The sequence below is a fragment of the Neolamprologus brichardi genome, chromosome 16 (genome assembly GCF_056152115.1).
Source record: "Neolamprologus brichardi isolate AB-2024 chromosome 16, ASM5615211v1, whole genome shotgun sequence".
NCBI lineage: Eukaryota > Metazoa > Chordata > Actinopteri > Cichliformes > Cichlidae > Neolamprologus > Neolamprologus brichardi.
The window spans coordinates 33,733,095-33,757,409 of record NC_142119.1 but is presented as its reverse complement, the minus strand read 5'-3'; the positions used below and the strand labels follow the sequence as shown (position 1 = coordinate 33,757,409).

The window sequence follows — 24,315 nt, the reverse complement described above, 5'->3', positions numbered from 1 at the left end:
TATATGTTAAAAAACAAAAACGATTTTCAATTTTTTTGTAGTTTATTGCACTTTTTTGCAATTTATGTAATTACTATGCACTTAATGCAGACACATTATTAAAATCTGGGCTATAATGGTTGTATTGATGTATAGCAACTTGAAATGCTCCCATAAATGGCTCCACAGCATGTAAAAATATAATATAAGCTCTGGGGGACTTGGTTCTATGGTAGGTCTTAAAGGGTTAAAGGATGGTGGAAGGATTTGTAACCGTATAATCACAAGCAGTTAAAACCCACTTCTGAGAAACTGTTACAGTTTCCCTGCTGACAAGAGTTGAGCATCTTTCTGTTCAATGATCCACCGCTCTTCCTCCGTGCAGGTCCATTCATGACAGTTCTGTTTGCCAAGCTGGAGAACATGCTCCAAAACTCGTTATACGTCAACATCCTGCTCACTGGCATTGTGGCCCAGCTGGCCTGCTATCCTCAGCCCCTCCTACGCTCCTTCCTGCTCAACACCAACATGGTCTTCCAGCCCAGTGTCAAGTCACTAATCCAGGTACGCTGCACTATGCAGAAGTTGTTTATAATAGTTTTCGGTGCCCTCTTTCCCCTTGTTCTGAAAATAGTAGAGAAAGGGAATAGTTTCTTTGTTTGTCTTTGAAAGGGTTACAGTTTTTGGGTGTCTGCCTTTAGGCATAGTTGTCCACTTCCAGCCCACCTTACTTCTGTGCACGCTCTGGTTCCAAAAGCATCAGGCCCACAGTGATATTTGCATCCAGTTTCTTTCCACATTCATTTTCTTTATTTTCAGATACTTGAATTCACTGCTGCAGTGGACATGAAAAAATCCAATAAATGAATGAATATAACTGCAGTTTCAGTCGAGTGATCCATCCACACCCAGCGAGCACATTCACAGAAAGTTCAACAGTTTCAGTTTTAGTGACTTTGTGGATTTTTCTCAAACTTCACACTCAGAGTGTCGCTTTTATTGAAGGCAATAGACTCTGTTCCTTTTATAAAACTTAAATTGTTAAGTTCACGTGAGAGAGGGGTTAACAACATCAAGCAAAGGTGATCAAAAAGTTAAAAAGTTTGTTTCCACAACTCTCCTCAGGTTTTAGGTTCTGTGAAGAACCGCATCGAGGCATTTGCCGCATCTCACGAGGACTTTCCTGCCATGCTGAGGAAAGCTCAGCAGTACTTGGTGGCCCGAAGCAAAGTGGACTGGAGCGACTCGCCGGCAGCAGTTCCTACTTTGCGCCGCTCTGATTCCCTTGGTGAGTATAGAAATAGGAAGAGCTACATTTACACATACAGGCGTGGCTTTGATGACTTTGGTCATAAATTTAGTGAGAAGTGTTAATCACAGATAATTTACCAAAAACCAATTAACAAAGATGTTTAAAAATATTTTAAACACACTACGAAATTCCAATAAAAGTACATTTGAATTGGAAAAATTTAGGATAAATTGAAAAAAGAAAAAAAGACAAAACTGTTAGAAAGCAGAAGAAGCGATTTATTGGTGCCGTAACATCTTACCATTAGTACTTTTTGAGGTTTTTGAGGGTTTTTTGCTTTTTGCTGTGCAGTGATTTGTTACCAAACTCCACATTAAAGGAGATAATCAGAACTATAGAGATTTGAAAATGTGACGTCACTCAGGGGTAAAACCGCAAAGAATTCTGGGAACTCGTGGCAAGAGGCACTAGCGCACGCAGGCTTTTAATTCAAATCAGTTATACAGCGATAAAAAGAAACACAAAAAATGGCAAGAAGCTGTTGTTTTATTAACTGCAATAGCCGGTCGCATGACAGCCACGGGAAGCCGACGGGTAAAGAGATCGTTTGTTATCGGATTACGTCGCTGAAGAGAAATTGCTCGAGCCGTGTTTCCGAAGGAACAAAGAGGCGTTAACATTAACGAATGTGTATTTATGAAGACGATTTGTGAGGTAAACTTATGATACGTACGATGGTGTTTCGTTCTACACGGTGCATTTCAAAGTCCTGTACCCATCCGTCGGTAAACTGTACCGGGGCTTGTTGCAGTGACCTGAAGTTGGGCAGCACGCTAACGTCTTTTGTCCACTCTGTGTGCTCGTACGGGTCTAAACCTTTCACTCCTTTGATTTTTTCCTCGTCTGTCTTTGTACGGACCGGCATTGTTCTCCTTCGTTTTGTACATAACTTTTTTGGGGGGCAAAGAAAAATCAAGAATTTATTGGAACCGGAGAATGAACGTTTTGCGGTGCTTCAAATGCTCGCGTTTGATGCGGTACTTGGATTGTTTTGCCACGAGTTCCCAGCATGCAATGCGCGAAAATCACGTGGTCTGTCAATCTCTACAGGCCCACTTGGTGACTTCTTTTCTATCTTTGAAAACGCCGGGAAACCGCAGAGATGTCAGAGTAGTCTCGCATCACGGTTTTATTTCCCTGTTGTGAAACCGTGCCCTTCTCTTCCAGTGAAGAGTCGAAAGCCATCTCTCGGAGACCTGATTCTTCGTCACACGAACAGTCCAACGCGGGCTCGGCACGCCGCTCAGCTCGCCCTCGCACACGTACGGGATGGCGGCCAATCGCTGCACAGCGCTCTGTTCCGGGGAAGCGGAGGGGCATCTGGCCTTGAGAAGCAAGCCGAAGCGCTGCGAGTAAAGAACGCCGTCTACTGCGCCGTTATCTTCTGCGAGTTCCTCAAGGAGCTGGCTGCCCTCACGCAGGAGCACGCCGTCTCTTTGCCCTTCCCTCACAGCCAGGAAGCAGAGGAGTAGAAGGTAAACTCAGACTCCTCAAACTTCACGTCTGTTGATTTAGGCTGTACACAAAGAAGAAAATAATATCGGATTCTCCCATCAGGACACACGTGAGACTCTTCTGCAACGAAGCAGACAAAAGAGGAAAACTGGGATTTTTTTATTACTAAAATTATTATAGGATACCTATAGGACTGGAATCATTTTCCTCATCTGTACACTTATGATATTGTGCATATCGTGTATTATATTCACATCCTGTACACAGCAAATCTCGGTAAATACTTGAGATTCGGGAGCTTGTATATACACATACCATTTCATGGTATAATACGACAGTAAAGCCACAGATTAAAGAAGTAGGTGCACATATTGGTGCTAGTCAATACTTGTTATCTTTTGTTTTGAAAGGGTGCTTTCAGGCTGGCACAAAGAAGGTTTCCTCTTCAACAACAACAGAAAAAAAACACCAAAAATAGTTTGGCAGGAAAAGATTGAAAGCGTGTGCGAGTCAGCCACTTACAAAGTAATCCCATCAGTTTGGTCATCTCCGTGCAGCTGGCTCATGTTTGCTTTCATCGCAGCTTTTGTCAAGGACGGACTAAGAGGAAAAAGTTCACTTTAAAAAACAGAAGCGTTCCCAAAAACCATGGGAGCTTTTTTAGGTTTATTTTAAAAGGCTGCACTAAATGCTAGTCATCACTGAATGAGATGAAAACTGGAAAAACCTCCGTGTGGGAGAGCGCCACTTTGTCTCCTGTGAATCAGCACGACTACCATAATTGTACTGAGAAACTTGGGTAATTATTGTCTTTTTCTTTTAACGTTTTAAACATTTGTTTTCTGAATTTGCACCATTTTATAGACATATCAGCAACATGTGGGAGCAGATGTGTCTGCCATTGTGTATGAGAGTTTATTTGAATGAATCACTCCTTTCCAAAAAGGTGACGCCAACTGTTCAGGCCATTAGCTAACCATTCACTGTTCGCCATTTTTAAAAAATAAAAATAAAAAAATTAAGCGGAAGAATCACGAATACGGCACTCTTGTAATACGGAAGAGGATCAGGGCCACTGGGGAAAAAAGTGGGCACATCTTTTTTTTTTCCTCCTTCTTCTTATTTTCCAGAATTCAGACTTTTTCATCAGAATTACTTTTTTCTCAGAATTCTGACTTTAATCTCAGAATTCTGAGAAAAAAGTCAGAATCCTGAGATTAAAGTCAAATAAATTTTTTCTCAGAATTCTGGAAAAGAAGAAAAAAAAGACGTGCCCACTTTTCTTTTCTTTTTTTTACCCCAGTGACTAGGGATGCAACGATACCAATTTTTTCAAACCGATACGATACCGATACTTGGATTTGAGTACTTGCCGATACCGAGTACAAAAACCGATACTTCTACCCCACACACACAAATGCAATGAATTGGAAGACAGGTTTTATTTTATTCTCCGCCGATAAAAAATAAAATCTTACTAGAAATGACCACAAAAAAATTTCAAGTAAGCACTTAAAAAAAACTTCAATAAGCACTTCTGTTAAATTATTGCGGAGTCTCCACATTGTAATTTTACAAAATATTACTGAACTATTGGCACTGTCTCGAGCTTTCAGAATAATAAATAAACACTTCTGTTTATTTATTATTTCATATCGCAGCTCGAGTATGCTGAAAAGAATCCTATGTTTTCCACGACCGGCATTGGCTGGTCATCCAGAGCGATAAAATGAGTCGAGCCTCTGTTATTTTAACTGCCCGTGGATTTTCTCTTGACATTTTTCATCGCTTTTCCAAAACCTGAGTTAAAGTTGGCTGTTCCACACTGCTGACATTTTGTTTAGCCTAGCTACAGCAGCCTCCAGTTTCTCTTTTTTATCTCACTCGTCTAACCCTGTGCCTGTTTAGCGCGGGATGTCCCCCTAGTGGCCAATCTAAAAAACTACAACAGAAATGACAATCCACCATCTGATTAATGAAATAAGTTAGTATCGGTTCATGGTATCGGTTAACTTTTACGAGTATGAGTACACACACATTTTACAGTATCGGCCCCGATACCAGTATCGGTATCGGTGCATCCCTACCAGTGACCCTAATCCTCTTCCATATTTGTACGTGTCGCATCCTTTGTGTGTCATTTAGTGCTTTTGAAAGACCCGAAATTCTGCAACATTTTTTATTTTTTTAATTCCACCTGTGCGTTGGCATTATTTCCCTTATTTTGAATTTGATGAACCAGAATCTCGTGAGGCGTTCGTGACTTTTCTTGAAAAAGATTTTGTTTTCTTGGTGAGACAGGCCAAACCGAACACACAGGACATCTGGGAAAATAATATGCTGCTACTTTTTTTTTTAAACACTAACACCCATTTTAATGGTGAAATAGCTACTCTATCTTTTTATTTCATTGGGTACCAAGTATAAATGTGCACGTGGAGGTGCTGATGCAAGTTGTGATCAGCCTTTCTTTAATTTATTGCGTTTGGAGGTTGAATGAAGTTGCAGCCACACAGTGTTAAAAGCTTTTGCCAAGACTTGATATTCACTGTTTTCCTTTGTAATGTGTTGCTAATTTGTTTTTGGGTTGTTTTGGTTTTTTATAAAATGGTAAGTAGTCATTTCACAGCTCTGTAATATCTGTAGCAGTTTTCTGTAATGTTGCCAGAAACTGTAAAAACTGTAAAAATGTGCATTATTCTTAGGAGTGCTTTGTTAAATCATCTACCTGTGACCCAGCTTTCCAAGTAACATATTTGCACATACTAGCCATTCTCTCTCAACTCTTAGCAGTAGAGAAACTGCCTGCCACCCTGCAAAAAGTCTAACATTTCTTTCCAATTGCACCACTTTCACCTTCTGCAACGAGCTGAGACGTCCTCAGCTCGTCGAAGCCATAGCCGTGTTCGTCGTGCTCGTACGTGTGGGATTTCGTCCCGGCTGTGAGTCACTTTTCTACAGAATTTCTTAGATGCATTTCGTAACGACCCATAGTTTGTTTCTGGTTTTTTATTAATAGGTAAATAGTTTCTGCATGTCAGATAAGGCGAGGTTTTATGATAAACTAACAGTTAAGTAGTGTTTGGTTTGTGCAATAGTACTGAGCTTAAACTAGCTTCCATGCAGTAGGTTTAGTGGTTAGTGAGTCGTGCACCTGCAGAGCTCGGCGATGACAGCGAGGTTTCACGCCGAATGTTTGCTCTGGGTAGAGGAGTCTCTCTTGTACTTTACACACTGCCATCCGTCCATCCGCGTATCACCCAGTCTGCTGTACACATGCGATCTGAAGAGCGAGGGAGAGGAAACGAAAAAGCGAGAACAGAGGGCCTCATTCCTCATCAGGTTCTTTTACACTCAAGATTGTGTTTTCTAACAAAACTATTTTTTACAAACAGCTCTGATAAAGATCGATGCTACTTGCTCTGTTTCTTAATGTCACTTCCAGTCACAGTTACAGTCATTTGTGTTCATGGTACACCAAAGACAATCGCTGATACCTGAAACTCACAACGTCTGTTTAAGCAATCGTAGACAGTTTGATGGCGCACGGTCTGAACACTGTAATGAACCTTATCCACGAATCGCGCTTCTTTAGTCAACGTTTCGAGCCCACAAAACGGTGCCAGTTAGAGTTTGTTTTTTAATGATTTAAAAATTTTAAGGCTCAGCCTAATTAACGAAAAGGGAGCTTCTCAGTAAGAACGTGGCATTAATAAATTTGTCTAATTAGGGATCGCAGTCTGTACTCGCGCTTAATCTTTTCATTTTATTTGATCTTTTTTTAGTTCATTTGTAAGTATCCAAAAACCAATGTGATGAAGTTTGTAATGTGGCGTTTTTATAAGGGGATTGTTTCCTACCAGGGCCTTTGACGTCTTCCTTGAAAGACTGTAGTGATTATATGGAAACACACGTTGCACACAGATAAATGAAAGGGAGTCTGGCAAATATAATCAAGGCTTCATGGTGACTGTGATGGATTTACTTAGCTTTATGGAAGTTGCTTTTCATACTCTGCTGGTTTTTAAAGAAAAATATATATACATGAGCACTCCAATCGTTCACATAACGGGGTCATGGACGGGGGCACGGGCCTTTTTTGATTTTGGGAAATTGATTTTGACGCTTTCTGCTTTCAGCAGCTACCACGGCTGGATGCACAGCATGTTTTTGTTCCTCTAGTGGCCACGGAGTAATCATGCTGTAACAAATCTGGAAAAATTTGTTTAGCACAATGAACGATGGCCTTCCAAAACGTGTGAGCTCTTTACAAACGAGCATCTCAGCTCTGCTCAGACTCCAAACCTGCTTCCTTGGCCTGCTATTGTTGTTTTCAGACTCTGTTAACTGACAAATAAAAAAAGGAGTTGTTGTAAACCCAAAGCTAAGCTCCGTAAGATTATGTTTGGCAGTTTTTGTTTGGTTTTTTTTTGCTTTTTTCTGCTGTGTTTTAAACATTTTCTTGAACACTAAAATTGATCTGACAATTAAGTAAAAAATAACTTTTAAAATAAATTTCACTAAAATTGTTATTTGAAAATTTTTCTGCGTTTTTGCTTAATTTTGAGCGTGTAATGTCTTTTGGGGGTTTTTTTTGTTTGTTTGTTTGTTTTTTTGTGAGCAAACAGCGATCCAAAATGTTGAACTGCCACTCCTGTTTTTCCATTGCGAGCTGCTGCAGCGCCACCTGGAGAAAGTGGAGGGGTGGGACAGTAAACATCTCAAGGACTCATTCGCCGCTTCAAAATGTCCAATCTGTGCCATGTTTGATATTGATATCTTTTGTTATGATCTTGTTTCTTTCAAAGGCTTTGACCTTTCACCTCTGACATTTTCCCCTCTGTGATCTATGCAAAACGTGCTCTGGTGTCTCTGGGTTGAAGCGGAGAGATGGTATGGATTGATTTTGATGTGTAAATACTGTTAAAAAGCAAGTGGGAGACGTGTGTGAAATGATTAACGCGACAGAATGAAAATCATCTGAAAATCATGTCATGATGAATGTTGTCAGAAATATTTTTCTATATTTTGAAATCATTAGAGGAAAAGAGGACACAACTTGCAAAGTGGGAAAAGCTGTCAGAAGAACACTACAAAGGGAATGTTTTTATTAATTTATAAATTTTTTTTGCCTAGCAACACAACACTTGTCCTGGTGTCTTTTCTTTGGGTTTCTTTGAACGTCTTGGAAAAGGGACTCCACCACAGGAGATTTTCAGTTTAAAAATATCCTCGTTTTCTCATACTCGTGTTGGCTCGTGCTCCAGAAGAAGCAGCACCCAGTACTTGTGAGCACCAGCTCATCTTTCTGCTTGAGTAATGAGTTCAAAAACTATAAACATACAAAGTAACATCACTTCCTGTCTTTTTAAAATCCATCCGTACTTGTGGAAACATGCAGATGAATTCATGGGCATACTGCGCCTGAGACAGACAACCCCTTAAAATAAAAATTGTGTGAGATGAGACATTCATGTAATAAAAGTAGAATAAAATATCAGAAGTGTTAAATCTGATGCCTTGGTGGCACTCTACTCTGCAAAAGTCTCAAGCCACCCCTCTTTTCTTTATCTTTTGTAAGGGAAATGGGGGCAACGATTTATTGAAACGTACATATAGTCGATGAGGAAAAACCCATTTGTACAATTCTTTCTTTCTTTTTTCTTAGGTATGTTTTTACTGCACTGGCAGTGTGTTTGCGATCATGCTGAAAATGATGCTATTTGGAAAGCTGTTAACATTGGATCAAAATCAGTTCTGTGTTTATGATTCATCTATTCTGACAAGATCTCCAACACCACTGGCTCAGATGGAGCCCCAAACCAATGACAGAGCCTCCAGTGTGTTTTACACAGCTGTAGAAACTCACTGTCTGCCGACCTCTTGACCTCCTCTGTACATTCAATTCAATTCATTTTTATTTATATAGCGCCAAATCACAACAAAAGTCGCCTCAAGGCGCTTCATAGATACAGAGAAAAACCCAACAATCATATGACCCCCTATGAGCAGCACTTTGGTGACAGTGGGAAGGAAAAACTCCCTTTTAACAGGAAGAAACCTCCAGCAGAACCAGGCTCAGGGAGGGGCGGGGCCATCTGCTGCGACCGGTTGGGGTGAGAGAAGGAAGACAGGATAAAAGACATGCTGTGGAAGAGAGACAGAGATTAATAACAGATATGATTCAATACAGAGAGGTCTGTTAACACATAGTGAGTGAGAAAGGTGACTGGAAAGGAAAAACTCAATGCATCATGGGAATCCCCCGGCAGCCTACATCTATTGCAGCATAACTAAGGGAGGATTCAGGGTCACCTGGTCCGGCCCTAACTATATGCTTTAGCAAAAAGGAAAGTTTGAAGCCTAATCTTAAAAGTAGAGATAGTGTCTGTCTCCTGAATCCAAACTGGAAGCTGGTTCCACAGAAGAGGGGCCTGAAAACTGAAGGCTCTGCCTCCCATTCTACTTTTAAATACTCTAGGAACAACAAGTAGGCCTGCAGAGCGAGAGCTCATATTGATGACGATTTAAACGAAAGGTTTGACATTGAGATTCATCGCTCCACCAAACCCGATGAATCCTTAGTAAGTGGATCAACTGAAGGGCCAGATGTAGCTCTTAGGTCCTATGTTAGGTTTTTACCATTTATTTTTTTATGTGCCCCCCCAATTTACTGTTCATCTGCAGATAGTTTCCAGGCTTGACACTTCTTCTTTTGACCCCCACATGCTCTGTTTTTTTTACTTTTTTTTAAGGACACACTGCACACTATGGCAAGGTTTCTCAATTGTTTTTATCTAGTAGCTCTTTGGAAAGGACCATGTTGATTCAAAATACTAATTAATGGCTGTCAAACTGTGTTTCTGGCATTTTTATTTTTTGTAAAAATGGGAAGAAATGATGTTTTGTGACAAGCTGCCAGAAAAAAATTGCCTAAAGATACAATTTTAAAATTGGTTCATTGTCTGTTATGAGAAGACACAACAGTGGTTCATCCCTTGAGTTAAGCGTGAGTGAATCATAGGTCGGTGACTTTATAATAAAAAAAAAACAAACACAAAGAAAAAAATGCGCTCCTCTGAAAGTTGTCAGGTACGAGGCTGGTGTGAACATAACAACTACAACAAACGCTGACTTCTTTGGAAGCACAATATAAAGAACTGAAGGGTGACTCAAGACTTTTGCACAGTATTGTAATTTGGTGAAAGGAGGAGGCAGCTGCCAGAAGCCCCCTGCAGCGTAACAAAAAATGTGATGGAAACTTTTGTTTTTCAGGCTGACTCAGACAGTAATTATTTGCCTAAAATGGCCATTTTACTCACTGCATTTCCTGTTCATCTGTGTGAATGTTTGTAGAACATTGGTCCTTTTTTTGCTCATCCAATGTTCCTGTGGTGTTTCAACCAGTAACACCAACACTCATTTTTTCACTACATAAGTTAAAAATTAGCTAAAGTAAGTAACTATTTGGCATTTCCTTAAAATTCTGTTGGGATACATTGAGACCGAGCCACCTAATGACTAGCAGGCATTTTCACACTGCACAAATACTGTTTATTCTTTAACTATATGTTTTAATATTAGATATCTCTGTGTCAAAGTCATACCTGCTCTGTTAGTTGAGTTATTATAAATGATTTGCAATAGACTTCTAACAAGTTCTAACAATGTTTTTATTACACAATTATAAAATATGGGATAGAAATGAAGAAAAGCTTTAATCTAAGGATTTTTTGCTTTTCTCTCTTTGTAAAATTTAGCGATATTGGATTTGCCCTTCTGGTCAGACAAAATGAGCATTCTGCAGTCGTCACTATATATATGTACCACGTAGCCCTAACTTTGAAGAATTTATATCTGAATTTCTTGAATAACTAAAGTAAAAATGTGAATTTCAGGAATGTGAGATGAATTTGAATGAACTTGAATAACTGTATGTAACACTGTTACCTCACAGTAAGGTGGTTTCTGGTTTGAACCTGCTGGTCATGTTCTTCCTGTGCCCATGTGGACAACTCTGGGTAATCGGGCTTCCTCCCACAGTCCAAAGACATGACTGTGGGGTTAACTGGTGTGTATGTAGAGATGTGTTTCACTGTGTTGTCCCTGTGCTAGGTTAGCCTTCTTCCACTGGTCAGAAAAGACATTTGGAGACATTACAGCACAGTGTTTGAACTTGATTGATCAACTAATAATAATATTTGTCCCCAATCACCACAGAGAATATAAATGGCTCGTGTTTCGAGGGGTGGGGACTCACTGACCCTAGAAATCAGTGTTTCATGTAGATAGTTAAGTAAATCCCTAGCATTAACGATAGCTTGAAAACCTCCATGGGTTTTCATCATAAAGCTACATGACGTAAATGTGTGGTGGTCCCTGAAGCAACGACTGTATGGTTTGAGTTAATAGATTTACTCTGACTCGCTGCGTTTTCTAAAACACGCATCTTCGGTTCAAGTAAAGTATAAAGTACACAGTTTGAACACCAAGACAAATGTCAAATGTGGATCCACACAATTTGAAGTCTGCACAAAGAGGGAACTGCAGTTGGCTTGGCTGTGTCCTAGCAACAGCAAACAAGGGAAAATGGCACAGAGGGAGGGCTGGAGGCTGATTGTATGAGGAGTACAAGGATGTAGTAGAGAAGAGCGGAGCAGAGCCGGTACCTGACTACAGGTAAGACATGATTGCAGGGTTTGATGTTTTGTTTTTTCTTCCCCTACAAATATATTTCATATACTTATTTTCTAGAACAATTTCTTTTTTTCTTTTTTTTTTTAAACTCGATTTTTATTATAATTTACAACATTGCAACTTGTACTTGTCAATGTTCACAAGTAGGACAGTTACAGGAACCGCAATGCAGAAATGTAGATTAAAATAAGAACTGCAATTAGGAAGCGCAAAACAAAATCCAAGCAAGCAAACAAACAAACAGACAACAATAGAAACAAAAACTTTATGTAATATTAAATAACGTGACAAATCTAGCCATAAATGAACAAAACGAAACAGACCTATGCTAAATTATTGAAACAGTAAAGCATGTATGGGTCGCCAACGCTCAGTAAACAATTCTCTCTGAATCTGCAGAACAGATGTTATTTCCTCCATCTGGTAAATTTCTCTTGCTTTATCAATCCACATATTATATGAAGGTGGGTCAAGATTCAGCCATTTAATGGTGATACACTTTAGTGCTGCTGTAAGCAAGATTCTTAAGAGATACTTTTTATTGTTTCCCACAAAACCATTTGGTAAGACTCCTAAAATGGCTAACTGTTGGTCTTTTGTTAATGGTTGCTGGGAAACTGTATTGAGAACTTTAAATATGTCGTTCCAAAATGACCAGAATTCTAGTACAATTTCAATGTTTTGTTAGTTTATTTTATTTGAAAGTGTGGGTGTTAATTTTCATTATTCGTTTACTTTTTTGACATATCATGAATCCTTTGATTACATGTAAAGTTCAGTTTTTAATTTTGTTTTTATGTTTTTGTTATTTTAATAGTACTACAAGGTTTCCTATTGACTTTTCCTTACATGGCCTGACATTCAAAACATGAGCAACTGGACTCCCTCATCTATAATTTACTTCGGTAATGTGAGCACAACCTTTGGCGACTTGTGCCAGTCCTAGCAGAGATGGGACTACCACAGTCACTTATCCCCAACATAGATAAAGTTACTGGCAATGATGGTGGAAACATTCATTGCTTGTTTTTGAAGGACTATGTCCAGGTAAAAGTTTGGGTTCAGTGATTCGTTTTGCTGCTAACAATGTTTTGAAGTATTAAAGTAACAAACTGTAAGTGCTGTGGATTTCATTATTTTTAATTGTCAATATTAAAAAATGTAAACTGCAGACAGCAGACTTGTTACTTAAATACTTAACACAATTCGTACAGCTGATACAAATGCCACTGGCTAATACAAAAAGTAAAATAAATGCAGTCAGCAATATATATATTTCTCTCGACTGTTTTTTTATGGATCTGTGTTGGTTGAATACCCCAAATCCTTTTCTCTACAACTTTTGGGAGCTCTGCTTCAGTTTAGCTAAAAGGAAGTTATAGGACATTAGATTGCCCATAACTAGTAAAGACGAGCTTCATTCACTTCTATGACCTTTGCTATGGTAATAAATTTTTCCCACCAATGTTAAACTACCACCTGTCCCCAAATGAAGCATTTGGTTACTAGAGTAACTCTAGTTCTCTGGAAATATTACCCGGTACTCAATCGCTCTCACCAAGAGGCACTTCCCATAGTGAGATATGGAGTGAGGTTTGAAATAAAACTGCACGTAACTCACATTAAGTAGGGTATTACGGTGCTCGTATCAAGCTAAAGCTAGTTTCCTAGTTGTAGCTAAAAACACTTTGTATTTATTTTGTACTGAATAGAATTTAGGTGACTTCTGAAGTATTATCATAATTGAACATTTGACATATTGTGGGTAATGCAATAAACTACTTTAAATTCTTTTCCTTATTTTCAATAATATACATGATCTCGCTGAACAGAACATGCAGTATAGCACAGTAATGAACTTTTACTGTAACATCAAATAGGCCTAAAAACAACAGTCACTGTCTATTTTATGCTTCATAAGCTTAAAGTCAAAAGTACACTTCAAAAAATTTTGAGGAGAAAGTTTGAAGTAGAATATCTTGTTCAATTCAATTTTATTTATATAGCGCCAAATCACAACAAAAGTCGCCTCAAGGCGCTTCATAGATACAGAGAAAAACCCAACAATCATATGACCCCCTATGAGCAAGCACTTTGGCGACAGTGGGAAGGAAAAACTCCCTTTTAACAGGAAGAAACCTCCGGCAGAACCAGGCTCAGGGAGGGGCGGGGCCATCTGCTGCGACCGGTTGGGGTGAGAGAAGGAAGACAGGATAAAGACATGCTGTGGAAGAGAGACAGAGGTTAATAACAGATATGATTCAATGCAGAGAGGTCTGTTAACACATAGTGAGTGAGAAAGGTGACTGGAAAGGAAAAACTCAATGCATCATGGGAATCCCCGGCAGCCTACGTCTATTGCAGCATAACTAAGGGAGGATTCAGGGTCACCTGGTCCAGCCCTAACTATATGCTTTAGCAAAAAGGAAAGTTTGAAGCCTAATCTTAAAAGTGGAGATAGTGTCTGTCTCCTGAATCCAAACTGGAAGCTGTTGAAGCTACTTGTTGGATTGTGACTGTTGTTAAGTATCTCAAGTTGTTTCCACATCTGACAGAAAGGTGGGATATAAATTTCTTTATGTTTACCCTGCATAAGTGCTTCTGTTGATTTTGTGATGGCTCCCCGTGGTTATCACAACACAGCACACAGAGGATCGACATCTTTCACTGCTGCTTCTCTACATCGCTTTGTACAGCTCATGAATAAAATATCAAAGCAGGATCAATTCGCAGGGACTGGGGAGTTGAGAAGTACTGTTGTGTTGACACACTGGCTGTCTCCTTACCTCCCACTCTCGCCCTCACTCTGGATGCTCCTGGCTGTCTGCTGCTATTTGAAATGCTAATAGATTTCTCGACACTGAACTCAAAACTTCTCTTCCTCGCCTTAGCTAGTTCTTTCTACCCACAGCCTCAGCTCTCTTATGGCCTCTCTTCATATCTGTATCACCTTTCCATAAGCAGCTGTTTACTCAGAAGCACTTCACAAGCAAGCATGCATGGAGCGAAAGTCACCTCTGCCAGACTAAATTGGCGTGTGACTGATTCATGATTTCTGTCTGTCATACACTTACGCATTACGGAAATCATGCCTAATGACAGATAATTTCATGGGAGTGAGGTGTTTTGTAACTGGATGCCATTATCCCAATTTTAGTGCAGATGGATGACTGAATATGCTGCATGTTGCTGCTCCAATACAACAAAACTCGTTAAAACACAAGAGTTTCAAATCTCATTTGAAATCATACTTAGCTATTCTTAGCATGGCAGTTTATTAGATTGCAGTCATACTTGTTACAGGTATTATTTAAGTCACAGGATGCAGTAGATGACCAGCGCTTAATTTTAGACTACATAGGTTCAAAATAAAATCCCAACATTGAAAAGAAAACTTTGAAGTTTGTACAAAAACTTATGACTCACTCCTAAAGTCATGCTGAAGTAAATCAGTTGGTTTTGATAAATGCTCCGGAAATGTATGCACCAGAACTTTACAGTGGTGTTGTGCCCCGAGTGAAGTTTAGATTTAGATACATTCATAATCTTCAGGATCCTGAATCAATAAGCTTGAATTCAAAAATTGTCTAAGAAGGAATAAATGGTTCTGCTCTTTCTTGTGAAGTAACAATTAAATTTCAGTTGCAGAATTATTTTAGTGACAGGATCTAAGATTAATTTTGATTTAGTATTTCCAAAACATTGTTACTTTAATAATCCTAAACAGCAGGAAAAAAAATCTGTAAATACCCCTACTGGTCACCAGTGTTGGTCAAGTTACTTGAAAAAAGTAATCAGTAACTAATTACTGATTACTTCACTGATTACTTATTTTCAAAAGTAATTAATTACTTAGTTACTTAGTTACTTTTTAAAAACACGATTTACAACCTGAATAGGTGATAAAGTGATAGATCTTTCAGCCCAATTCTACTTTTTCTGCATAATCCATCATACAAAATGTAATCAAATGGAAAAGTCTCTTTTTTAAACTTGTTTTATTAGTTTTAATCTTTTAACTTTATGCATCAAGCAAAAATTTAATTATCTGCAACATTCTCTGACTGGAAGAAATTTGTTTAATATTTAAACCTATTTTCTGCACATTCCAGCACATAAAATAAAATATTTTTTGTGTTTACACTCAGTCTTTCAAATAGATGCAAGTAAAACACAGCAGAAAATAAATAAAGTCAAAGACTAGCGGTCCTTTTGCTCTATTTTCACCTGTAAAGCAGGAGTGGGGCAGGCGGAGGTTTGCCCTGGTGCAGGTGTGCAGCGGTCAGTGGAAGAATCCACGAGTTTCTCTGTGAGTTTCCCATTACGTCGTAGCTACTCGGTGCTTGTTTGGAAGTTTAGGGGTTTTTTTCGCTGTAAAAAGAAGTTTTCTTCCCACGCACAACGGACACTAATGTTTTTGTCACTTTTTATGGAATCAAACTCAAAGTAAGGTCAGTACTTCCACGCTTTAAACGCTGCACGCTCATACTCTCTCCCGCACTCGATATATTATCCACTGTTGATCTGCACACAGCTGTTGTCACGAACGTCGCAGTTGCTTACGTCATTGTCATGAGACATTCTCGCCAAAAAATCAGTTTTAGTAACGCAGTAACGCAGCGTTCCTACAGGAAAGTAACGGTAATCTAATTACTGTTTTTGCAATAGTAATCCCTTACTTTACTCGTTACTTGAAAAAAGTAATCGGATTACAGTAACGCGTTACTGCCCATCTCTGCTGGTCACAGCAGATGGTTTCCCCTCCCTGAGCCTGGTTCTGCTGGATGTTTCCTGGTAAAAGGGAGTTTTTTCTTTCCACTGTTGCCAATTGGTTGTCTGACTGCTGGTGTTTTCTCTTATTATTGTTGGGTCCTTACCTTACAATATCAAGTTCCTTGAGGTGATTGTTGTTGCTGATCTTTTTTTTTCTGTATTTATCTCTCCGTCATTCTGAAGGAACTAAATACTGGAGAAGTACAAATCCATCAATCCATAATGTTGGGAACATCTTTGGGCAGCACTCCCACCTCTCCTATCCCAGGCCACTGTCCAAGCCCTGATTGCCAGTCAGATGGTCCTTCTTCTGTTGTTCTCCTGCATCAGTACCCTCCATGCTGGGTAACCCAGGCACAGTGTGACCTTGCCCAGGCAGAGGCAGAGCTGCGCAGGCTGCAGGAGCATCACGAAACTGAGACTGAATCTGTAAAGCGTGGTGTAGAGCGAGCTATCCTGGGAGCACGCAGAGAAGAGCAGCGCCTGCTGGAGAGGGTGGAGCAGGACCATCGGGACACTCAGCAGCGTCTAGACCAGATCCAGCGGGAGAACGTGGCAGCAGCCCGGGTCAGCCAGTCCCTGTTGGACCAGCGGCTTTGCAAACTGGCAGAACTGAAAAAGCAGATTCAGGAATTGGGTCAATCAGTTGTAAAGGACAGTGGGCCAAGCCAGAACCCACTGCTGAAGGAGATTTCAGAGTTCCTACAACCTTGGGAAATCTCAGTTTCTCTAAAGAAAGTGAACTTCAAACCAAGCTCACAACCGAATGCTGTCAACTTTGGAGATATTCATGTTCAAGAACAAAGCCTTTGCCTGCATGCTGGAGGTTGTGGGCCACAAGGACAGCCATGTGCTCTTCATTCACAAGAGATGCTCTGTGAAGACACAAACTACCAAGGTTCTGGAAAAGAGAAGAGCACCCAAGGACAGGGATTTATTTCACCAACCGGCAGGGTTGTTAGAAAGATCAGCCTTTCTAACCGGGGTGACCTAGAATCAGAGGAGGAAAAAAAGCACTCTTCTGCAAAGATATGTCACTGCGAACAGGCTGACTGGGAATCATCTCAGGAAGATGAGGTAGAATCAGTTTCCTTCCAGCCACAAGGTGAGGACGTATTTTTGGCTGTACCTACAGTTCTTAAAAAATGGGACATGGAAGACGAGGACAAGATAAACAAGAATGGGAAACCTTACTCACCAAGGAATAAGAGGAAATGGCTAACTGTGGCCTCCAGCAGGAAGTCAAACCTTTTACCTGAACAAAAACAGCAGCATATAAAGCTTAGTCAATGCTTAAGTTTAGACGGTCAAAATGGAGATAAGGGAAGAGTTGGTCAAGATTCCAATTATAGACTTTTAAGATACTGCAACAGTTCCCTAACATCTCAAAGGGAACCTTCAGCCAGCCAAAGCTGCCTAGACCTCACATCCAGGGGTCGACCCCCCTCTTGCCTCAGCCAGTCTTCTGATGAACACTCTCTAGGGACGCTCGGTGACTCTGGCCGAGCACCATCCCCAACAGACAGCCTTGATTCTAGCTATACTTTCATTGTTAGCCCATCTCATGACTACAGTATGAACAGAGGCTCTTTGAATTACAGTTGCCGCTTATCAAAGTCTGCAGTGGACTTGACTCACAAGACGCGCCCATTGATTACTAGTGGGCCAATTGAGCAAGGATTGTGGGGGACTAGGGGCAGCAACTTCAAGACGAGCTTCACCTCAACCTCGCCGACTCTCAGAAGGAAATTGCAAGCCTCTGACATGGGGCATACTTTCTCGTCGCCTTCCTATAGAGGTCAAAATATTTTATACCAGCCACAGAAACAGGCCACAGCTGCTGGATCAAAACAACCTCCTGCGGCTAGGTCTTTATCCCTGTCTGTTATAGATGGTTCCTGTACAACAGAACTCGAGGCAAAAAAGTGGGGCAGAGGACAAAGAAGGCAGCAAGCACTGGTGGAGTTGGAGGAGGAGTGTGACTTGTCTTCCACAGAATTTAAACCCAAAGGTGTCCATCTCATTGGACAATTTGGAAAGCAAGGTTCAGGTCGAGCTGATCTTACCCTGCCAAGTGGTATCCATGCCACACCACAGGGTCAGCTCTTTATAGTGGACTGTGGAAATGCACGAATTCAGGTAGGTGTTATACAACTCAAACATGTACAGAAATTTGTTTTCAGTGTAGGAAATGAAATTGTCAATGAGGTTATAATTGAATTTCAACTTTGAAACAGGTGACTGACGCTCGCGGAAATGTCCTCCAACAAGTGGCCTCTCCAACTGCTGGTGGCTCCGACAGACGGTGTAGGAACTACTTTGACATTGCGGTCAATGCTAAGGGTCTGATTGCAGTAAGCTGTGCAGCAGAAAGAGCTCTTCTTGTGTTCAGCAGGCACGGCCGACTGCTCCAGACCTTTGGAGGGTCTGGGTTCGGCTCTGCAAAAGATGAACTGGAAGCTCCCAGGGGCGTGACCGTAACCAGGCTCGATGAATTCCTGGTGGCTGATATCCGAAAAGGTACCCTCATTGCCCTAAAGCTTGACCCCAAGACAGGCTCCCGTCTTGAACGCACAGTGGTAACTGGATTCCACCGACCCTACTTAGTGGCAGCTTGCTTGAGCTCAGGCATGGTGGCTGTATCCGAGAGGGGCAATGAAACTGGTCGTGTACCTTGCGTCAAAGTTCTGGAGCCAGGCTGGAACACAGTTAGAGTTTTGGGTGTATGTGCAGGTATGGGACCTGTCCTGACCTGTCCCTGGGGTATCTGTATAGATACAGATGGTAATGTTTTGGTAGCAGATTGGGGGGAGCAGCACAGAATCCTTTTATACCCAGCACAGGGAGTAGGTTGGCCCATAATAACCCAGGGTTTGAGTAGTCCACGTGGCCTATCCTTGCTACCTGATGGCCAACTTGCAGTGTCAGATAGCATGCATCATTGCATCAAGATATACCAGTACAAAGCATCCCAGGACTAGGAAAAGTGTGCTGATATTAAGAAAAAAACCCCTAAAGTACAGCACTGTAAGCTTCTGATAAATGATGCATTAGTATTCGGCCCAGCTGCACCTATAAGAGTCACATGTCTGCCTGGATTTGTAGGCCAAAGGCTACATTTATGATAAAAGCAAGGACTATGAAGCTAAGCTACAAAGAGAAAGGAAAGAAGAGCTGGTGTTGCACTAGGCAGTGAGTGTTCCTCGTGTCATTTTTAGCTTGTTGTTGTGTAGCTGCTTTGAAGTGTTCAGGGTCAAGTAGAATTGCTGTTTCTTTGCTGTCTGTTGTTTGTAGATTAGAGTTTAGTCACAGTCTGCACAATGTCTGTGTTGATCTGTGTGCTGCTCAGTTTTCTACCAAAGCTGCTAACCCGCAGGCATGAGCACAGGCTAGTATTTACTCATGCATAAATTTAATAAAGCTATCCAATCCTGCACAAATATGAATGGACTCGCATTCATTAACATAATATTATTGCAATTTTTTAAAAAGTAGAGAATTTGTACTTTCTCCAATGTGGCATTTTTATTTTCAAGTGATACAAAGAGCAGGGTGTCTGTGTTTCAAATACATCTCGTCACAATTGGATTCGGTGATTCCTGCAAATTCTACGATTTTTCATGCTGTCACTGATTTTTACTGACAACGAGTTAATCTCTGTGGCTCTTTTTCAGTCCACCCACTCCCTTCTTGCACAGCAGCATCTGTCAGCAGTGCAACCCGACTGTCAGCCAAGTTTTCTTTTGTGAGATGTGGCTGTTTGTAGCAGATGTTTCATTCGGCAGACGATTGTCCGTTTGGGATAGGCTGAAAGCGTGAAATTATTAAGAACATTTGCATTTGCTTTTTAGAGCTGACAGATTTTCTTTTGCAGCACCCTGTGGACATATGTATGACATATAACGGTTAGGCATAACATTATGACTTTGGACTTGTTTGTCCAGCACATCACACAGATGTGTTTGGATTGAGATCTGGGGGATTTAGAGGCCAAGTCAACACCTTAAACCAGCGGTCCCCAACCTTTTTTGCGCCACGGACCGGTTTATGCTCGACAATATTTTCATGGACCGGCCTTTAAGGTGTCGCGGATAAATACAACAAATTAAAACTAGTACCGGTACGGAAAAAAAAAAAAATTATTCATAACAAACGTAAAAAGACCAAGGAAAACCAAGTAAACGATAAAAACGATAACAAAATAATGCTGAAAACCGATAAAAACCCTGAAAACCACACATTTCACACCTGAACCTCCACTTTCGCGGCCCGGTACCAAACGACTCACGGACTAGTACCGGTCCAAGGCCCGGGGGTTGGGGACCGCTGCCTTAAACCAACTGTTGTGCTTCTTAAACAGTTCCTGAAACATTTTGGGGGGTTACATAGTCTACAACATTCAATTCAGTTCAATTCAATTTTATTTATATAGCGCTAAATCACAACAAAAGTCGCCTCAAGGCGCTTCATAGATACAGAGAAAAACCCAACAATCATATGACCCCCTATGAGCAAGCACTTTGGCGACAGTGGGAAGGAAAAACTCCCTTTTAACAGGAAGAAACCTCCAGCAGAACCGGGTGGCCATCTGCTGCGACCGGTTGGGGTGAGAGAAGGAAGACAGGATAAAACATTGACACATACCACCCACCTAAGCAAAGTAACATCCACATGGTCGCAGCAGATGGCCGCCCCTCCCTGAGCCTGGTTCTGCCGGAGGTTTCTTCCTGTTAAAAGGGAGTTTTTCCTTCCCACTGTCGCCAAAGTGCTTGCTCATAGGGGGTCATATGATTGTTGGGCTTTTCTCTGTATCTATGAAGTGCCTTGAGGCGACATTTGTTGTGATTTGGCGCTATATAAATAAAATTGAATTGAATTGAATGGATGGGAGCACCCAAGGTTTCCCAGCAGAACATTGCCCAAAGCATCACACTGCTTCTGTCAGCTCACCTTCTTCCCATAGCACCTGCTGGTGCCAGGTGTTCCCCTGATAAGTGACACACAGGCATCCGGTCATCCACGTGATGTAAAAGAAAACACGATTCATCAGATCAGGCCACCATCTTCCATTGCTCTGTGTTCAAGTTCTGCTCACATGCCCACTGTGTTATTTTCAGTAGTGGACATGGATCAGCGTGGCCATCCTGACTGGTCTGCGGCTATGCACTGCCACACACAACAAACTGCAATGCTCTGTGAATTCTGACACCTTTCTATCAGAACCAGAATTCACGTTTTCGGCAATTTGAGCTACAGTAACTTGTCTTTGGCTTCAGACCACATGGGCCAGCCTTCCCTCCTCACACGTGACCCTTTCACTGATTCACCATTTCCTTTCCTGGACCATTTTTGACATATACTTACCACTGCAGACCAGGAACACCCCAAAGAGCTGCAGTTTTGGAGATGCTCTGACTCAGTTGTCTAGCCATCACAGTTTGGCCCTGGTCAATCGAAGACCCGTATCGATTGGAACTGATAGCTTTAACCTAAATATTGTCCAAATGGTGAGCTTGCTGGATAGATGTATCTGCAAAGGAGGCAATCTTCTGTGATTTAGAACCTTACAAGTTAAAGGAAAGAGAAATGGGCGGAGAAATAGTGTGAATCATTGCACCAAAACTTAAAAATTCTAAACTAAGTTCTGTAAAAATTGTGTCTCAAACAGCATTTATTTAAAAATGTCAAACAAAAGCTGCTTAGCTTTAAGATATTAAGTTATTTAAGACATTCTGCTGGTTTTAACACTACTGGGATGTATATACATCCTTAATTCAACACTAAGGCTAATACCGTTTTCACCATCGCTGTTCTTATTTCAGTGTTTACATCATTTTTACATTTGTTCTTAATAATTGTTAATAAATCAACACTCGTTTTATTGTTGAGTTGCTGCTTTTACTGAAGTTACCTGGATTTTTTTTTCTTCCTCTTGAACATGTCTAAAATGTTCCAAGCCTTTCTGTCATGATACAGTCACTAGAGAACAGAGCAGTTGGAGAACATGACCAAATTACTGCAACTCTGTGCACTAGACCTGCAATCTGCCTTTGAAGTGGTTTCTTTGAAGACGAGGACCAGAGTTGCCATCTTCACAATGACTTTGTTGTGCTGATAAGCCTGAATCAGCCTGCTCAGTCCTATTGCCTCAGAGTTTGTGATTGAATGGGCCTATGAACTAAATAAGTAAAAGTGCATAACTAGTTCGATTCAGACTCCAGCGAGAGGCTCCACAAATACTGATGTACTTGCTGCCTTATGGCAAAATAACATCGATGCTCAGGAACCTTGAGAGCATCTTGAGACACGTGCAGACGAGTTGCATGGACGGCCTGAGATTGATGGTAATATGTTGTCTGCTTTAATCAACTAGACTGCTATATTTGGAAAACTTGGTCAACTTGTATGCTCTTTGCAAGTCCGACCGGTGCAGTCACCATGTGATTGAAAGCAGTTGCCCAGAGGTTGAGAGTTGTGAACACTAAACCTCTGAGCAACCAGAACTTGGAGGAAGCAATGGACAGAAAATAATTTCACTGCAATCACTGATTTTCTTTCTTTTTTATTCTCCTTTCCTAATCACAAGGTTTTAAATCCTGTTTTTCTCTCTAGTGTGTCTGAGCATTTAGATTAAGCCATGAAATGTCAAGACAGATTTAATACATTAAAAGGTACAAAAAGGTTTCGTCTTTGGATCTCTCTAGTTTTGATGATTTTCCATGTTAATGATAATAAAATGTAAGAAGGAAAAGTTGTGTGATCTTCATTGGGCTTCAGTCGTCTATTGAGTCCTGCTAATATCTTGTATTGCCTTAAGGTTGTCTACAATATTAAAAGTTGACATAAACACAGTGTTTGGTTCACAATAGCGTAAACTAGATCTTCCACACCATGAATAAATATGGGGTTTGTGTCTTTTTGTGAATTTAAAAACCAATATAGACAGTAAAATTCAGCTGTAAACCCGCTACAATTATGATTTTATTTGTGGTGGAAATTAATAGAATGAACTTGCACACAGAAAGGAGTGAAGGAGGACCCTCTCGCGTCTAACGCCCACTTATTTGCATCCGTTGCCAAGTGAAGAATAACACGAGGGCTCCGTTTGCATTTTAAGTCAATTTCCTGCACATCTGAGATGCTCATGCCAACCTCTCCACAGGCCAAACTCCCCCTCACTCCTCCCCAGCTGTTTATCAGTACTCGTCTCTCAACGCGGGCTTCACATCTCAGAAATGTCGTGATTGCATCGCAGAGAATGACACATGCTCTCTGCACACATTCTGGACATTTCGTACGGAGTGAAAATCACTTTCAGGGTCTGTTAGACAGCCAGCGGTGCAGTGTGGTCATCGTGTCGTACAAGGGGAAAAAATGGCACAATGATGTCAAGCATTTGTTGAAAGGTTGATTCCACAGTGATTGTTCATACACAGTAAATGTAGGATGTGTAGTTCTTTCAGAAGCTCAGTGTCAAATGAAGTTTGTATTTGTGTGACACCATCCTCCAGCACCGGTTTTCATGTCCTGTTAGACTGCTTCTTTCTTATAGCCACTAAGTAACCTCCTTTTTTCTTCGGTAGTGTTTCCTGAATTTTGGTCCTTTACCCACCTCATCAAAGAAAAGAGCATTTCGGTTTCTAAATGGTAAATACAACACTTTTGTAAAGCTCCACAAATTAAAGCTGACACTTCAACTCCACTGTGATAGCGTAGAGACGCAAAATGACTCTACATCTCTCAAAGATAGCAGCCAAATCCACATTTGCATGGAAGTCAGTGGCTTTTACCTGCCACTAGATGTTACTAAAGGGACTTGGTTGATTAATGGGGTAACTTTAAAGACATGCCATGGATTTTATCTGCAGACATACCATTTCCTCTCCTCTCTGTTAACTGCAACTCGAGCTCTTCAGAACGAATCTTCCTGTTTCCGTCTCTGCAGCTCCACCTGTTTCCCACGAGCTGTTTCCTAGCCAATCAACTATCCTGTTCATCCATTGTTCTTCACTCAGCGAGCTTCCTTGTTTCCTAGCCAGCTGGCTATCCTGTCATCCAGCTTTCCTGTTCCTCATTTGATGCACCCCATTTCCCAGTTC

General features: G+C 40.8%; 2 protein-coding genes across 3 annotated transcripts in view; both read left to right on the top strand.

Moving 5' to 3' along the window:
- Positions 1-16,484, top strand: part of fhip1b (FHF complex subunit HOOK interacting protein 1B) — a 41,373-nt gene extending 24,889 nt beyond the window's left edge. Inside the window, exons 10-13 of one of the 2 annotated variants that reach the window (XM_087852970.1) lie at positions 365-543; positions 1,105-1,267; positions 2,459-2,766; positions 16,400-16,484. In XM_087852970.1, the coding sequence (XP_087709096.1) occupies positions 365-543; positions 1,105-1,267; positions 2,459-2,763 (647 nt within the window). In that variant the 3' untranslated portion in view covers positions 2,764-2,766; positions 16,400-16,484. Of the gene's footprint in view, positions 1-364; positions 544-1,104; positions 1,268-2,458; positions 7,252-16,399 lie in introns of those variants that run through there. The other variant, XM_087852969.1, reaches the window with a different exon arrangement.
- LOC102779480 (uncharacterized) lies at positions 16,439-19,893 on the top strand. Its single transcript, XM_087852971.1, has 2 exons — positions 16,439-18,355; positions 18,454-19,893. Exons 1-2 carry the CDS (start codon positions 16,439-16,441, stop codon positions 19,195-19,197), a joined length of 2,661 nt encoding a protein of 886 aa, XP_087709097.1. The 3' UTR covers positions 19,198-19,893.
- Positions 19,894-24,315: the final 4,422 nt, after the last annotated feature.